This window comes from Hippocampus bargibanti, linkage group LG02 (assembly GCF_051943395.1).
Source record: "Hippocampus bargibanti isolate YZ-2025 linkage group LG02, ASM5194339v1, whole genome shotgun sequence".
Lineage (NCBI taxonomy): Eukaryota > Metazoa > Chordata > Actinopteri > Syngnathiformes > Syngnathidae > Hippocampus > Hippocampus bargibanti.
In genome coordinates, this window is record NC_142735.1 from 13,786,366 (window position 1) to 13,805,383 (window position 19,018).

Sequence of the window (19,018 nt, forward strand, 5' to 3'; positions counted from 1 at the left end):
ATATCTGTGAAAGGTAAAATGGCGAACAAGTAAGATGTAGTCATCAGTGAGATCTATCCATCCATTATAATTTATGACAGGGCTGCCCATTACTTTGTTCATGATCAAGCAGAACCTGACAAGGGGTTGGCCGTTAATGGGATGGCATTTCGCGTACTTATATTATGTTATTGATGTCACTGTCTGTTAACGACAGTGTATGAGTTCAAACAAAACAATTGAAAAATGTAGACTCCCTCTCTTGTCTCATGCGTTGTGAAATGTGTCACTTGGCATACAGGGCAGTCGGTGTTAAACCGATTGCATGCACAACAACTGTCCACCAGGCATGCGCTTTACAAGGCCGCTAACCTGGAAAACTAACAGTTTTTACTTTGTTCTATCAGGTCTAAATTTAATAATACATACACGGTGAGAAAAATATTTTTGTTCTGTGGCGGGTGCTCTCCGACTCTTGCAGAGTGGGCAGACCAGGAGTAAACGTGGTTGCCCCAGTGCTTCAGAATAATCTGCTGGGAGGAGGAGTCTTCCACCGGAACGTGCCTGTCATGGCTGCCAAATGGTGTGGAGCTGACCAGTGGATCATTAATGTCAGGCCGCCTAGGGTGCTTTCTAGCGGACCGAAGGAGGGAATAAAGAGACTGACTGACTGAAGAGCTCAGACATTTGAAGAAAACAAGTACCTTTTCTATTGCTCTCTTCTTTCCCCACTGACACTCCAACAGAAATTCCACCTTCTCCATCCAGCTTTGTGGATTGACGTTTTTTTTTTCAAAGTTACCTTCTCATATTATGCTTTTGTTTCTTTAGCCCCCATATTTCTCTCCTTTCTTCCACTTCCAAGAATTAAATTTCACCTTGTCTTGTATAAACCTTTCTTCCTGCAGCTTGAGTATTTGATAATTTTGTTTTCCAGGCCCCTGAGAGGGATTGGAAGCAACTTGCTTGTTCAACTTTGCACCTTTGGCTGTGTAACAGTGTCTTCAGATTGTGCCTTTTTGTGGAGCAATCCACCCTTAGAAACACACGCACACGCACACACACACAAATGCTCACTGCAATTGAGGGATAACCGTCCTAATGGGGCACAGTGTTGCCAAGTGACTGCGGGTAAGGTACGACAAGCTATGAACATTTTTTAGGCTGAAACTTTGAATTGCTAGAACAAAAGGAAATTGAAGAAGCCATAATTTTCCACCATGTAACCCAACTGGCCATGAACATATCAAACTAGATTGTACCTTTTGCGCATAGGAACATTTTTAGTCAATATTTCATCAATGAAATAACTCAGATTGAAGATCCGTGGTCAACTCAGCATGTGACACGATCTTTTCTGATCATGTACCACTATATTTAATCAGACCTGTAGTGGTGAAAAGGTAGATTGCATAACCTACCCCAGGAGCTGGTTGTGTCTACTATCGAAATTGTGTCTGAGTAGAACATAAACCCAGATGCGTACAAGGCATGGCTACAGAGAAAAGGAAAAGGGCTGGATGCAGTAAACATGGAAGAATGCTTGATGTTGCAATGTGTCATTGAGGAACTTCACCAAAAATCCTGAGAGATATGCCCATGTTACATCCTCTTTGACCAAGAACTGAAAAAAAAATAATATAATTAAATAAATTAAATATAATAGCACCTGCCAACCCCAAGGACCATGCTTGGAAGTCTTTTTCAAAAATATTGTTTTTGTATTTGATGCATATTGCTGCGTCCAAACTTGAAGTGCAATCTGACACTACACCTTCTCATGATGCATGAATTTTTAATCTCTGGCACATGTCAGGGGGAAAAAACAATGTTAAATTGCTGGTGGAATAAGCATAAGGCCAGTTTTGAGAGGGATGCCCACATTTTAGAGTTGCTCCACACAGAGCAAATACTACATATATTTGACATGAACTTGCATAAAAGATAGAATTTAGTTAATGGAGCACTCTGTACAGCCAGAAAAAAGACATATATCAGCAACAAGCAAAGGTAATTTCAGAACATACAACCAGTGACCTTTTGCTTTTTTGTATATTATATCAAGCGTTCTAGAAATCTGCAGGATTACAGGCATTTGTGTGTTCATGTGTGTGTGTGTGTGTGTGTGTGTGTGTGTGTGTGTGTGTGTGTGTGTGTGTGTGTGTGTGTGTGTGTGTGTGTGTGTGTGTGTGTGTGTGTGTATCACTAGTATTGTGAGGACCACTAACATTTTATACCATACACAGTGAGGACATTTTTGATAAGTGAAGACCTTTTGGCCGGTCCTCACGAGTTTTTCATTCTAAAGGCTTCTAGAGGGTCTATATACGCATCTGTTAAAGTTTCATAAAGGTCCTCACAAATTCACCCAAAATGATTTTTTTTTGTGTGTGTATTTTCATTTCACTTGGATACACATACTTTTTACTCACTGTGTGTGTTTATACCACAAAAGGTAAAACAATATTTTAAACAAATTCACTCCTGGGGTGAGGACTTTGAATGTACCCATTCAGAAACCTTACTCCTGCTGTTATTTCAGTTTCAAGTCCACTTTTTATTTCTTTGTTTGTTAAGAAGTTAAAGTGGGAAATGGGGTGACATTTAGTGTTCAAATGGAAGACTGTCACATCTCGTCGCCGTCCTGGGCGCGCCCCGCCCCTCCTGTCTCGTCCACCGCTACTCCCTGGAGACGGCCCCTCCCATCATCACTCACCTGGGTTCCCACAGCTGTTTGTCATTCCCTTGATTGTGCCTTCTGACTATATTTACCGATCGCACACTACAGTCTCCGTCTGAGTATTCTGAAAGCCACCCTTGCTCCTACCGTGCCGTCAGGTCTGCCTTTATCGATCACTATCACTTACCTCATCCTGCTGTTATCTTTGCATGCGTGTCTCAGTAAAGACTTTTGTTCCTGAGTATCTGTCTCGCCGTGTATTTTGGATCCTACCTCCCCGCTTTTTAGAGAGAGAGATGGAGATAGAGATAAACATTGATAGAGAGATAGAGAGACAGAGAGAGAGCATGAGAGAGAGCGAGAGAGAGCGAAAGAGAGAGAGCAAGAGAGATAGCGAGAGAGATAGAGATAGAGAGAGAGGGAGAGTATGGGTAAGACAGGGTGCTAATAGCAGCCCCTCAGACAATGACAGTCACCAAGCCCTAATTAGGTTGTCATACTGAGAGAGCAGGGAACTGTGGTGGCGGGGGAGTTATTAAGGAGGATAGGTGTCAGGCTCTGGCAAGAATGGGAAGTGGGCGGATAGTGTGGAGGTGTACGATGGTGATGTGAAATGGAATTTGGTGCAGGCAGACCGGGTAGAAAGATGCTCTGAATGGAATAAAAAAGGTGGGGGGGGGAGAGCTGCAGATGATATGAAAATTGAGAATGCTGGTGAGAGGAAAGGAAAGCATCTTCTATGTGGAAGCAAAAAAAGAACAATTGAGTTGGAGGGAGGGACAAGGAAGGTGCGCAAGCGGAAGCCAAATTTGATCAAGACAAGAAAGGGAATGGCTATTTTGATTTAGCATCGGAAGGTGACTGCTGTGTTTCAATTCACTCAATGGCCATGCTACCACAAGTGCAAATGGAGATGTATGAAGAGTCAACTTGGTTTTGTTTACACTCTTTGGCTCTTCAAGAACTGTAGCCATTTGCAGCCTTGGTGTCCACAGGTGGTCTAAGTCAATATAACTGAAGAAAGACCCGCATATTTGCCAACAGTATCACAGAGTGATAGCAGCAGCACAAATTTTAATCTGTGATGTTTCACACATGATTATCTGTAAGTGTCTCGAAGGCCACATGAACACGTTACCTTAGTACACAAGTGTAGAAACCATTATCTTCCATTTCGGCAGACCTGAACCAGATAGAGTCGTCTTCTTTACTCAGCCTGTGGCCTGAGAAGATGATGGGTTCCTGGAGAGTGAATTGGAGAGAATTCAGTGTTGAAGGATTTAGGAAAAAGTTTCTACATATCCCTTCAAGGTACATGTAATTATTCTTATTTGTTATGTATAATTTTGGGTATTCGTTACTTTCTAAATTAAAAGCATAAATTAATTACAGCAACATACAATGAAAATGTGGATCTAATTTATCGAACAATACAATCATCGCTTGGTTTTAGTTGTTTAATAAATCTATCCAGCAATAGTTAATAGATGAACCCAATTATATCATTATTAAAATGACACTCAGCTATGTGATAATGAGTGAGTTAAACTATAACTCTCAAATTGGATCGGATTGGATTTGCCTTTATTAGTCTCACAGTGGAGAAATTTACATTTCACAGCAGCAAAGTGATGAAAGGAATGAAAGTAGAAAAAAGAAATGTAGAGTAAATTATATTTACAATGTGCTGAGGGTGCATTTCTGGGCTGGTCACTCCAAAATCCCCATCACCGGACCCCTGCCCTTCCTTGTGCAGAAGCGAATTTGGGCATGTGACTGCTCCGACCCCTTGCTGATTAAGTTGCCGACAACTATTCAATGCAGGATTCCTTCAAACCCCTACCCACTCAGAACTCCTCTCCCCCCAAAATTAGGATTCGGCAGGCAATAGCTACCATAGATTACTATTTCTGGACCAAATTTGGTTTACAGCAAGTACCTGTTAGTCAGTAAGTTATGAAAGACGTTGGCAAATCATTGACTCAAGAAGTTTGTCTTTCACGGTTTGTGTTGCAAAACAGAACCGGTTTTACAACATTTCAGGATAAACATACTATGTACTTATTTTTATCCCCTGTGCCCCCCCCCTCACACTCCCATTGCCTTTAATAACCCAAAAAGCAAGTGTACCTCAGCATCCCCTTTGTTCTTGTACCAGATGAGGCGCAGTTTGGCATTTGTGGCCATGGTGTAGTTGGTCCGGATGTAGCTGTAGAATAAGGCACATTTGACCCTTGCTGGTTCACCAGCCAGAACATGGTACTCCTTCAGATCCACTGACCAGTCGATGCACCCATCAACTGAGGAAGGAAAGAAACAAAATCACAAGTTCATGACCCAGTGACAGACATGCTGGTCAAGTGAAAGGAGCAACTGAAACAAACATTTTGTTCTCAAAACTTTGAGAACCTGAGAAATGCTAAATATGAAGCAAAAATGTTATGGTGAGACTCATTAGGGTGAACAGAAACAAGTTCCAGAAGCAGGTCATATGTAGAGGTCAGCGTAGAATTGTATTTTCTTTCATCTTATTCTCAGGTTGTTTTGACTTCCATCCATTTTCCATACCGCTTTATCCCCATTTGGGTCGCGGGGGTTTCTGGAACCTATCCCAGCCGTTTTGGGCACAAGGCGGGGCACACCCTGAATTGGTTGTCAGCCAATCACAGGGTAGACAGAGACAAACAACCATTCACTCTCACCCTCACACCTCAGGACAATTTAGGAGTGTTCAATCAGCCTGCCATGCATGTTTTTGGAATGTGGGAGTAAACCGGAGGGCCCGGAGAAAACCCATGCGGTCCTGGGGAGAACATGCAAACTCCACACAGGGAAGCCGGACCAGGTCTTGAACTCACGGCCTCTGCACTGTGAAGCCGGCATGCTAACTACTCGACTACCGGGCCGCCCCTTCTTTTGATTTACAGTTAAGAATTTCAGAGAACTCCAGAGCAGAATCGGATTCCACAACCGTGGAGAAAGATAAATACACAAAAAGAGAGAAAGCTACGTAAAATGGAAACCTACAAGTTAAACCCATGAAGGACAAGAACAGTCAGATGAAACAAGAATCGTGACCAAGGCTGAATCCAACATTAAGTTGTCGGAATGAAAAAAAAAATCCCCTAAATTTGACAATTGTAAATATTTTCCTGAAGTTCAATCCTGAGCGTCAAACTATGAGATGTTGCATCTCTCTCTCTCTCTCTCTCTCTCTCTCTCTCTCTCTCTCTCTCTCTCTCTCTCTCTCTCTCTCTCTCTCTCTCTCACACACACACACACACGGGGCTCACTAAGTATACAAAGCCAGTCAGAAATCGATTCAGAAAGCGACGTTTCAAATATAAAATTTAATTCAAATCTATCCGAGGGTATCCAGGTGTTTGAAGGGTTGGAGGAAGACAAGATTGTTGGCAAGATGTATATTGGACCATACATGTTCGAGGCAGAGGGTCACGATGTGGAAAAAAATGTATGCTTGAACAGCCGGACATGGAGAGGGGATCGTCCCATTGGTTTAAGTAGGATGGTAAGGTTTATAGGCTGCCGTCATTATGTGGATGTTACTGTTTAAAATTTCATGCTGCACTATGCAGTAAATTGCTCATCTGATCTGATTACCTACTTGGTCCATGTATTCCCAAAAGTTAGTCTGTTGCGTTGTTGGCCAGTCCGCACATAGTATTCACTGTGTTCTTAGTTGTACACAATAACAGAGGATTCCATCCATGAACCCATATAGTTTGAATGTTTTAGTACAACATTACAATCGGGAACATGTTTAATGCTTTGAATTGTATGTTTTCATAATCAACAGCCAGCGGTATTGATTGGTTAGCAAAGTATTACAAAGGCTGACTGGTGACTTGACATTCTGTAAATGATGTAATTTGCTGGAGATTGGCAAACAAATGCTTTTTTGTAAGTGTGATGCTATGGTGCCAATTATAAATCCAGTTTAGTTGCATAAAAACAAATCAACACCAGCAAAAAAAAAGAATAGTGATAATCGTGATAATTGTTTAAATTGTGGTAGCCACAAATATTACTCAAAAGATCTTGAGCCAAGTTTATTTTACAGTTGCTCTTAGTCGTCCAGTGATTAAAACACACTACAGATGCACAGCTGGAGGCAAGAGCCTTCACTCCAGGAGAAGCTGAAACATAAACCCAACGGAATCATGACATGTACATGTTTTTTCTTCATCAAAGGCTCAAATGAACGTTTTTAGTTTAAAGCGTAGGTTACCGGCACATGCAAAAGGGCCTTGAATTAAAGCTGTTCTGTCGAGAAGAGATAAAGCCTCCCAACCGTCATCCACCGAAAATACCTCACCAGCTTCATTTCATTATTGTTTCCATTCTCTTTGTTTCCTGGCCGCAGCAGAAACGTGTACACAAAGGGGCACAAATGCAAAACAGCTGTCTGTATTTCTTGACAAATGTCTGATGATTTATGAGGAGCCAAATGTCGGAGCGTTGGAGAGTGTTGAACGTGCTTCTTGTTGGGTTCACCGTTTGAGTTAGTTTTGGTAAAATTGGAACGTTGAAAGGAAAAAATCAGAAGGGTGACATTGACAAAAAGAAACAGTGAACTTTTAAAGGGCAACCGACATATGTATGTATTTCAACTGTCGAAAAATCCAGAGTATCCGGGAAAACTCTATACAAGAGAAAACGCACAAAATCCCCACGGGAGGGTTTCAGCCAAGATTTGAAATAGTGAACTTTTGCTTCCCATGAGTCATAAAGTTTAAATATAAATTTAAACTATAAAACTATTTAGAGACTCAGTATTGACTTCACCTGAGCATCCAGTAAATTTAAAGGACAACCGACACTATTTTTTTGTTTCCTAACTGACATCAGAAAAACGTTTTATAGCATCTAAAATACCCAAAACACACAGTATGACATTTTTATTCAAATGCAAAACACCAATAAAATTGACTTAAAGTGTCCAATATCTGATAAAAATTGAGCTGCGAATTGGGCATTTTCAGAAAGTCCCGCCTCCATTTCGTGACATCATGCCAAGACGTCTTGCATTGCTGGAGAATCAAAACAATGGCTTCAGATTCGGATAATAAGCTTTCTTGTTACACATCCAGTTATGAATATGATTCAAATAGTTCTGAAGAGGAAAGCATACATGTTTGCAATCGATTAAATAATTTTTGAGGCAAATGGGCGGGGGGGAATGTCTCACCCAAAAAGAGGCAAGTAAATGGCCACCGAGCTGTGAAGAATGAATCAGCCCGTTTCCACAGGCTGATAAATTCCTTCCATGGAGCTTGGACTCCCTCTGCTGGCGGCTTTTGGATGTAACACGCGGTTTTCAAAAAAACAGTACAGCAAAATACATTGACGTGATGGAAAGACGCTACAATGCGTCTTTGTTACGGTCAGGAGGCGGTCCTTTTCTGACGTCACGTGAGGACTCGTCACCAACTCAAAAACAAAAAATGAATATTTAGCGCGAGTCTTAAAACGTAAAATATAGCTATATGCGGTGGAATCTTATTAAAATACGGCCAGTAGAAGTCATTTGAAGCCATTTTACAAATTATGGACACAACTTGTCCAGAGACGTCGGTTGTCCTTTAAATAATAATTCATGGAATTAATTCCCCCATTGGTATAGACCTCCTCAAAGTGTGATTGGTGTCTAGCCTATTGTCATATGTACAATTAAGATTTGCCAATACCTGAAATGCTTCGCATTGCCATGGTGATGCTGTTGAATAGCTATATAAATCCATTTGTACTCCATTTGGATTAAATGTATGTGCAGTTAAGTCACTGCCATTGATTTAAGGACTTCATTTGTTTGAGGCTGTGGAAGAAATTTAAAGCCCGACACTTAGTTGGGAACATTTATAGATATATAGATAGATTTTGAAATAAGCATTAAGTCTTGTGAGATTTAGAATAGTCATGCGGCACACACACACAGATGCAGTTTAATACCAGTCATTCAATCTTTTAGTCACTTATCACCAACCACTGCTGCAAATGTGATTTCTGTTTCTCAAATTATTTCTACTGAAGCAAACCTTTTCAGTTTAGTTCCTGTGACTTTTTGTTTTAATCATGTACATACATGAATAAATTGCCTTAAATTCCCATCAACAATGTATAAAATATAAACTATGTACAGTGATACCTCGGCTTACGAACGCTTTAGTTTATGAACTTTTCACCTTACGAACACTACGAATATGCGAGAATATAATCTTGGTGTCACATCCTCCTTCGAGCCAGGAGCGCGCCCCTCCCCTCCCTGCTCTCCGGACTCACTCACCTGATTCCCATTTCCTTGATTGTGCCTTCTGGCTATAAAAGCCACCCGTTCCCACTCGGTCCTCGCCGGTGTATTCTCTGTTGTTACCCTGCCTCCCAGCAGAACGCAGGTTGGTCCCGTTTGTCCATTTGGTTGTCTGACCTCCTGTTTTGCCCTGCGTGTCTCAGTAAAAACCTTTATTGAATTTATTGGATTGGATTGGATTGGATTGGATTTGCCTTTATTAGTCTCGCAGTGGAGAAATTTACATTTCACAGCAGCAAAGTTATGAAAGAAATGAAAGTAGAAAAGCAAAACACAGGAGCTGCTGGAAAGGCAGCTTATTGTCTCCATCGTGTATTTCGGATCCAACCCCTTCCTATTTTCCTTCGTCACTCGAGTCCTGTCACCACTTCTCGAGCAGACGTGACACACCGACTAGCTTTCGGGAAACCCACGGAGCGCTACAATGGCTCGCGGACTAGTTTTCCACACCCACTTTCTTTCCGTGCACTCAGTGCAGATGTGGTTTGTAATCGAGTGGATACATTTGCTTTTTTTGGGACCAAAAAAGACCCCAACACAGGCTAGTTTTAAGCCGAAGAGGACACAAAAGAAAATTATGGTCGAGTAGAAGAAGGAGATCATCGAAAAACACGGACAAGGTGTGTGTTTGTGTTACTTAGCGTCCCAGTACAAGATTGCTAAATCGACCATTGCTACGTGTGGCTAAGGGTCTTTCTGTGTTGTCTAAGCAACGGTCTCAGGCAATAGAAGAGGTTGAAACACTTCTGTTGATTTGGATTAATGAAAAGCAGCTAGCAGGGAACAGTCCTTATGGAAGGTGACTCTCCTTCCAAACAGTCACTGCCTCCCTCCCTCCTCCTCCCACTCCATTCCATCAAGACACCAACGACCATCACAAAGGTAAATAAAACGACTTTAGTATACAGTAAATTTGTGTTACATCCGCTTGGAGTCTTCACCCGACCTTTTTGCGTAGGCTGGTGACTTGTACTTTGTGTAACACCCGATGTCACTTCTAAGCGATTAGTCTGGCTTCATTTAATTCTGTCACTGTCACAGTTTCTGTCTAAGGATTGTATTGTGTGTGCTGTTGCATGCCAGTCTGTCATTAAATGTGTATTTATCCTTTCCTTGCCTTTTCTGTCATTTCGGGCGAAAGAAATGAAGGTTATTTTGGTTGCTGTCTTGCGTGTTTCATTATATCAAACCAAATCTACTGAGAAAGCTTCTAAGCCTTCCACAAAAAGAAAGACTTCAGCGTTGGCTTTTCAAAATCTCTCTCGCTCTGCGGCCTTCTTTGTCACACTTCATATCAAGATGCCAAGACTCGATGAGAAATGCTTTCAATAGACCTAATCTATTGGGCATTCTCTGCACCTACGCATCATCACCCATAGATGTGCTGGATTTGATTGAGTGGTGTATACTTTCTCTTCAAGATCTATTAATTCAATATACTGTATGCTCATAGTTGCCCGTATCAGATGATAGGAGAGAAGCCTCATGCATTCTTTTACACTTACAATGATACCTCAACAATTTAACTTCCTAAACTGACTTTATTCCCAAGCTTTATCCTGTCATATACTATATCATTTGGAGGGGCTGGTTCTCTTTAGGTGGGGCTATTATTTTCCAATGGCGCTGATAGAGAGGGGCTGAGAATGCAGACCTCTGGCATATATTCGTCGTTGGCCTTTATGACACCCCTACATCTAGTTTGACCTGTATAGACCTGACAGGTTTGTGTGTAACACTCGAAAATTCAAGAGAACACATACGCGTGCATGCCTCGGCGCACGTGTGCACTCATGCACGCACGCACACACAAACACACACACACACACACACACACACACACACACACACACACACACACACACACACACACACACACACACACACACACACACACACGTAAAAAATAAAACAATAAAACCTCCCTGGCAATGGCATAAATCACTCTTTATGGATTGTCAGATGTGTTTGTATGATCTTGCTCCCCATGCAAAGGATATGTGTGCATGCGTGTGTGTATGTGTGTGTGTGCGTGTGTTTGTGAGTGTGTTTCTGTCTGTTTGTAAAAGGAAAATTAATGGAGGCCAGCCTGAGTTGACCATTACAAATTAATGACAAAAAGTGAAGGTTAACATCCGGATTTGGGCATTTGGGTCTGTTGGACTGTTGGCTGATTGTTCATTTGGCATGGGTCAGAAAGACACTCACACTTTGTTACAAATATGCTTCTGACATCGTTTTGAAAAATATGTACTCTATGACAGAGTCACAAGTAGGCCATCACATATCTGCAGCCCATTACATATGTAGAATCAAATAGTATTTCATTCACCAGTCCTTCTTAACATGCTTATGCTTGATTGGGTTTATTGTTTTCCAGTCATGGTTACATGTACGAATACATAGAAGACTATAGCTGTGTTTGAATGTGTGGGTTGGACCACACAACTCATTCTGCATATGGATGCTCTTACCTGGCAAAATAAACCTGTTTTAAAAAGATTTTTATTTGTCATTTTCCTGCTAAGCCACAAAGAAAATCACTTTTTTTTATCTATCCATCCATCTTCCACCGCTTTTCCAGAGTGGGTCGCGGGGGCGACGACTTTAGGAGGGAAGCCCAGACTGCCCTCTTCCCAGCCACTTCTTTCAGCTCTTCTTGGCGAAATTATGTGTCAATGGAAGATATAGACTCATTTTTTGTTCAGTTTAAATCATCCAAAGTGCACAGCAATTATAGATATGTGCTTCTCCTCAGTTCTATATTCACCATTTCAGGTGTTTTATTGTTTCTGCCATGTCAGGTAAAGGGGTGTCCTCGGGTATGTGCTGCAACAATGACAGCATTGAATTTCATCCAATTGAGGGATACCACAAGGAGTGGCTGGGAAGTCTACTTTCATCCCACAACTGTGCACAAAGCCTCAATTGCCTCATCACAAACAATCCGACCAATACAAGCAATACAAAAATAAAAACTCCACCAAACAATAGTTAGACTGCGTTTTGTGCCACTTTGTGCCAGACTTCCACCTGGCATGAAAATAGGGCCCTTTGAGGTTTTTTTTTCTTTATGATTGGTGTAAATGGTCAAAGCCAGTCAATAATGCACACCAAACAAGTACACAAACAAAATAAAAGCATCACATTGTCGACTCAAGCAAAATAAGTCACTTCAGCTGCCTCACCACCAATACCTGTATGACTGATTCCGAGGAGCTGAGTCATGCTGTCACCCACCGGCTGACACAGACAGGAGCTTCCTAATTAAAATCTGCGGCGAATAAGTCCTTCATCCGTCATTCTGTCGATTATTTTAACTAGCGTTGCCAGAACTCGATAAGCTTAAAATTTTCATGATATTGAATCGGCCTCTCATCACTTTGCTGCTGTGAAATGTAAATTTCTCCACTGTGAGACTAATAAAGGCATATCCAATCCAATCCAATCCAATAGTAAGTCATCTAGATGCCCACATTTTTATAGATATGGAAATATGAGCTTGTTTCTCACGGCTATTACTGCAATAAACAACTCAACATCAAAACGAGCTGCTGTAAGAACCACCTTAATCATCGACCAGATGAGCAATAACCACAAATGAATGCTAAATTGATATGCACTTATGCAAACATAAGAATAATCATGTTTACGGTTCAGTGGATTTTCACCTTGTCACGTCCGCACGAGGAGTGGCGACAGATCTCGTAGGACAAAAAAAGGGGAGCTGGATCCAAAATACTCGATGGAGACAGTATAGTTCAAAAGAGGTTTTACTGAGACACGCAGGGAACAAACAGAAAGTAACGAAACAGAACAGCGAGGCACCGACTGCCGAGCGGGACCAACCTGCGTACTGTGAGGCGACAAGATCATGAAATGAGGAAATACACCGGCGAAAACTGAGCCTAACCGGGTGACTTTTATAGTCAGAAGGCTCAATTAGTGGGATTGGGATCTGGTGTGCGAACCCGGAGGAGCAGGGAGGGGAGGGGCGCGCACCTGACGCCAATCAGGATGTGACACACCTCTTGTGCAATAACAACTACTTAGCCTCACCCGTTAGTTTATTACTGTCATGAGCAGATACATTTCTGCATCATATATAACTTTTAGTATGTATGTAAGTATGTAGAATTATGAGGTGGGAAAAAAAAATCTAAACTCACGAGTACACATAAAGAGACAGACAAAGAATGACCAAAAAAAAAATAAGAAAAACTAATCCCTTTTGTCTGGGAGCAGACCTTTGTCTGCAATAACACAAGGTAATCACATCCCATACAAGAATTATAGCAATTCTGCCAATATGTGTGCAACTGTACAACCAAGAGAAGTCAAAACATCTTCACAGTGTTAATCAAAATTAAGATTAAGATGTTTGTATGGTCAAGTAAAGGTTTGAAATTCAAAGTGAATCTATGACTGTTTTTTTAAAAATATTTTTCATTTTACACATATAGTAGCGCATTAGGCTGCACTCATTTGCATCAAGTTATGTCTTGTGAAGTCACTTAGATAACCTCTGAATGTCGCGAAATAAAAAAAGGGTAAAACACCATGATTCACTACTTTTTGGGCTTCCGATGAAGCAACATGTAACTTTCATGGAAACTAAAATAGGGCAGTGAGACAAAGTTAAGATGAAAAGATATTTCAAAAGAAACGGGTCAGACAACAGTTCAAATTGAGACATGGAAATCAGACACTTGGGCACCAAGATAGACAACAGTTATTAGATCGACAACAAGGAAGAAAGAAAGAAAATATTTTGGAAGAATACACCGTACAGAGGTTTCCAATGGCAAGACTGAATTGTTAAATTAACAGTGCATCACAATTTTATTAATTTTAGGCAAGACAGCAGCAATTGCCACCATTCACTGAAATGACCCAAATGCACAAACTTGCAGAGCAAACATGGCGATTAGTCACACCTTGACATTAAACGGCTCCAGTCAGCCTTTAGATCGTGCGGACGCACACAAATTGTCTTGCTGAACAGGTAATGTCACCATCACTTTTATTTATTTACTTATTGATGTGCACGGCGGTAAGAGATCTGCTCTCTCTCTCTCTCTCTCTCTGCCTTTCATTTTGCCTGCATTTCTTCCACATTAAAAAATGTTATCATAACACACAACTTTGCCATCTTACGTTATGTCTTTCGAGAAACAATATTTAAAGATGATACAAAATCAGCCACCACAATGTGTCTTTTAGATTTTTTTTACATGCAGAATGTTATTTGCATCTGTTACTCCAAGTATTTGGTTAGAGCTGCTGTTGGAATTGGTTGCCATGAACCACCCATCAGCATGGAATACCTTTAAAACATTCCTTGCCGCAGAAACCATGAATGTTGAATTGAGAATCCATGTTCCTCTCTATATGTCTGTTTTTACATATACCTATTCCCTTGCCCCATTTGTCACAATGTCAATGGGGTATATGGCATGCATTTCACCCACATTTGTCACTTACAAAACACACACACACACACACACACACACACACACACACACACACACATGCGCGCGCACGCACGCACGCACGCACACACACACACACACACACACACACACACACACACACACACACACACACACACACACACACACACACACACACACACGCACAAACAAGGTCTCGCCGGCCTTCCTCATGCCTGTCATTAATAAAGAGTTTGTTGCACACCTGCTTACTGACAGCACCCAGCAGAGAAATAAAATGGAACTAAGGTATCGACAAGGTGTGTGTGTGTGTTTGTGTGTGCGTGTGCACCTTTAGCAGCTATAACAAGGTAAAAGTTAAAATTATAATAATGGTGAAATAAATATTACAAACAAAACACACTAGCTAGTCCTGTGTGCACACAGATCTTGTAATCAGCCATTGGTGTTAACAAATGGAGTATGCATGCAACATTTATGTGGGGAGTGGAGGCATTCTAACATTTGGCAGGTAGTCTAATCTAATGCATCCCGAGAACATCAAACTCTCGGACTGCAGTCGTCTGATAGAATGAGCAGCTTGTGAGTTGATAGAAATGTTTATTGCCGTTGAACTATCAACCAAGATAGCATTTAGCAGCTAACACAGCCACATGTCACCGGGTTGCATATGTGATTTTTTTTTTTTACTCTATTTTTGTCAGAGGAGCAGGAACCCTTCCGCTTGTCCGCTTGAAGCAACCCCATCATGGGGGACAGAGCTTTCAGCCGCTCTGCTCACAAACTCTGCAACTCACTTACTCCGAATATCCGTAATATTGATTCTCATCCCACCTTCAAATCGCATCTCAAAACCCACCTATTTAAAATTGCATTCTCTCTGTATTTTCATCTCGTTTTATTTATAATTTTATCTGTGGTTTTATGTACTTATTTTATCATTGCAAAGTGTCCTTGAGCGCTTTGAAAGGTGCTTATAAATAAGTTATTATTATTATTATTATTATTATTATTATTATACAAAAAGAGCAAGAACCACATCGGATCTTTTCCGTTTGATCTGAATGTAGCATCGGTGAAGCTGCAGCAGTCTGGACTTTCCAGTTGACTGACTTTGTCACTTTTCCAAATTTGCAGTATTTTCATTCACAACTCAAGCTGGGATAGGTTCCAGCACACCCCCCCCCCCCCCCCCTCGCGACCCTACTGAGGAATAAGCGGTATGGAAAATGGATAGATGGGATGGAAGTCTCAAGAATCACATTTTTACAGGATTTGTAGCCTACAATGTCAGTCATGCCTCTTGTGTGTCCCTGCTCATGGCCAGTTAATGCGCGGTGAGTGGGTCAGAAGTCTGGACAGAAAAATGTGCATCAATGAAGCGTGCATCAGACTGCTTGCGTGCCAAATGACTTGAATGTCAATGTCAATGTGTCAAGGATTTTTTCCACTCCTTTGTTTCAATAATTCAAAATACATCTTGTCTACTTCCTCCATCTACAGTCCCTGCTACTCTTGCTCTATCATCCCCCTAAACCAATTCTGTTCTTGCCTGTGCACTTGTTTGGGCGTATGATGTGTGATATGATGGAATTTGAGTAAAATGTGTCGTTTTGGTGAAGAGCTCTTTCGTACTGTCCTTTCTGCGCTAATTGTACATAACACAACAACCATGATTACTGCTGTCAAGTACGCATTTACAACGGCGGAGAGGAAACTGACACAGTAAGAGGTGAGGAGAAATGATTGGAGACTGGAAGCCGGTCCTTCTTTTTAGAATGAACTAATTGACATCATTTGAAAAAAATATCGGAACATTTCATAGTGTATCGATGAAAAGGTCTCTTCAGCCATCATCTGTACTTCTTTGAAGGTGTCGGACGTTTCGCTTCTTATCCTAGATGCTTCTTTAGCGAACTAAAGTATTACTGGTGATATAGGCCCTATATATATCCCTACTGTCCAGACATGGTGGTGCCGGACACTGATATGATAGGTTCCTGCTCTCAGGTTGGGGGGAGCAGAGGACTAATCCCTGCATCTCCATGATAGCTTCTATTTTCCTGACTGACGACTGGCCTGATTGCCCAATTGGCCCTGGTATCACCTCATCAGCATGACTATGTTGCCTAAACAGTCTATTGTACGAACGATCCAAATTGAACCTCACCCCACCATTACGGTTAAGGGAATGACTTTGCAGTTTTATGAAAATAGCTTTTTTCACTCCCCTTTCAAACGATCTATTTTCTTTCGCAAAGATTTTAACCTCATTGTCGTCAAATGAGTGGTTGCTAGCTTTTAGGTGCATATGTACTGCCGATTGAGACCCATTAGTATCATCAGAATCAGAATCAGAATCATCTTTATTGCCAAGTATGTAGAACACACAAGGAATTTGTTTCCGGTAGAACACGCTGCACTAGTATCGTCGTCAAAAAAACTGCTAAGTGGCACTATACAGTTCCATTTTGGCTACTGTTGAAGAGTTCAAAGAGTTAATGGCTTGGGGGAAGAAGCTGTTTAAATGTCTGCTGGATTTGGTGCGCATGGATCGGTAGCGCCTGCCTGAGGGGAGTAGCTGGAAAAGGTGGTGGGCAGGGTGCGGAGGGTCTAGTAGGATTTTCCGCGCCCTTGTTCGGATTCTTGCAGTGTGCAAGTCCGCGAGAGTGGGTAGGGCGGTGCCAATGATTTTTTCCGCTGTCCTAACCGTCCGTTGAAGTCGGACGTCCCTGCGATGTGGATAAAGTATTTTTTTGGGAGAATTTGTTTAGTCGCCCCTATGTATTGCTTTTTACTTATTCTTTTCCTTTCGGCTTTTCCCTTCAATGGGTCGCCTCAGCGAATCAGTAACCTCCATCTTCAGAGGTGATACGCATGTTTGTTTTAGCCAAGCTTTTACGTCGGATGCCCTTCCTGACACAACCCTCTGTATTGCCTTTGTGGCTACAGAACAAGCAACTCCCTCTTTACAATTTTCATTTTTACAATGTATTGAATAAACTACATTACTTTGTTTTTCATTTGGCAGCCTATCTTTTGGATGCACTAATGCTTGCCTTAAAGTGTTACTATACTACCAGTAGGACTTTAGTTCGCTAAAGAGGCATCTTGGATAAGAAGCGAAACGTCCGACACCTTCTAAGAAGCACAGATGACGGCTGAAGAAACCTTTTCATCGATGCACCACTCCTGTACGACTCAGAGCTTACACAGACGTACATTTCATAATTTATCTAGATTTCAATCAAGTTTAACTGATGCATATGGTCAAATTAAATGAATCCAAATCCCCAGTGTACTCATGGTGACCTTTTCAGGTTTGTCATTCTTTAACGTTTTTTTAATATAGTGTGTCTTCTTTGTGTTTTCTTTCTTTAATCTTTGTGTGTGCGTATTGGTGCGAAGAAAAGCGTATTTTATAATAAAGGTGCTTGTTGTCATGATCTGGTTGGCGACCAACGGGGGGCGCTGTCGGCCCCGTCTGCACCTGTACAGGTGCTGGTCGTCCCGATCAGATTGGCGACCAACGGGTAGCGACGTCAGCCCTGCCTGCAGCCTCGCAGGTGCTGGTCGTTTTAATCACTGACACTTAAAAGGACACCCGGCACGACCATCCCGTGTCGGTTCAATGTTTGCTGCATGTTCGTTGCATGCATGGTGTATGCTGTGCATGTGTTTGTTTAACCTTGGCGGACTTTTACTTTTGGTCTTCTTTTGATACTTTGTATTTTTTCTGTTCAGATGATTTGGATGTTTTACATTTTGTTCCTGCTGACCTTTATTTTAATACAATTTGTCAAACAACCTCCTGCTCTCTCCTGTCTGCTTCTTGGGATCCGCACCCGCCATCACCACCTCGCAAAACGTGACACTTGTACATCCAGAAAAAGAAAAGAAATGAAAGTTACGAAGACTCAAAGCCGAGGTAAAATTAATTGACCTGTTCCAATGAGGAATTACTGTTGTGGCATGTTTCAATATTTCAGGTGCAGTAATGCATCCATGCATGAGGTGTAATAATTGTTTTCTAAATTGTTTTTTTTTCCTTTCACAAGAAAACCAAACGATGAAATCTGTGACAGTGATTTTGCACTCTCAATAAAACGTAATTGCACAGGAGTGGTAAATGGAAGCTGAGAGATAGAGAGACAGCGACCACCGTAACACAAAATGGGCAGGCCTGTCATATTTCTTCATGCGCAACTCCCTATCTAGATTGCAATGCCGTATCACCAGATGAGAAAGTTAACTAAGGTACACAGGTGATTTATCTATGTTTGCACAGATTCAATCATTGCTGTCTCATCGCTCCATTAATAGCACTTCCAATGTCACAAGCTCTTTGTTTTGTGAAGTGGTGCTCAAATTATCATTGGTATTTAATGATGTGCTTGTAATTGACACCGCAAATGTTTCATAATGTATGCTCTCATTACAAGCCACATGTGTTTGTCTACGAACACGTGTCTTTGATGCAATTAATCTAACCAAGGAAATCAAATTTAAAGCCTAAATATAAATACAGTAAAGTCTCGTTATATCGATATCGGTTATATCGATAGTACCGCTTATTAC

At 41.4% G+C, this 19,018-nt stretch overlaps 1 protein-coding gene across 4 annotated transcripts in view; it reads right to left on the bottom strand.

Moving 5' to 3' along the window:
* Positions 1–19,018, bottom strand: part of il1rapl2 (interleukin 1 receptor accessory protein-like 2) — a 234,494-nt gene that overhangs the window by 84,694 nt on the left and 130,782 nt on the right. For 3 of the 4 annotated variants that reach the window (XM_088989502.1, XM_088989503.1, XM_088989501.1), the window contains exons 3-4: positions 4,790–4,959; positions 3,798–3,901 (exon numbers count right to left, since the gene is read on the bottom strand). In XM_088989502.1, coding sequence (XP_088845628.1) covers positions 3,798–3,901; positions 4,790–4,959 — 274 coding nt within the window. Of the gene's footprint in view, positions 1–3,797; positions 3,902–4,340; positions 4,496–4,789; positions 4,960–19,018 lie in introns of those variants that run through there. The other variant, XM_088989504.1, reaches the window with a different exon arrangement.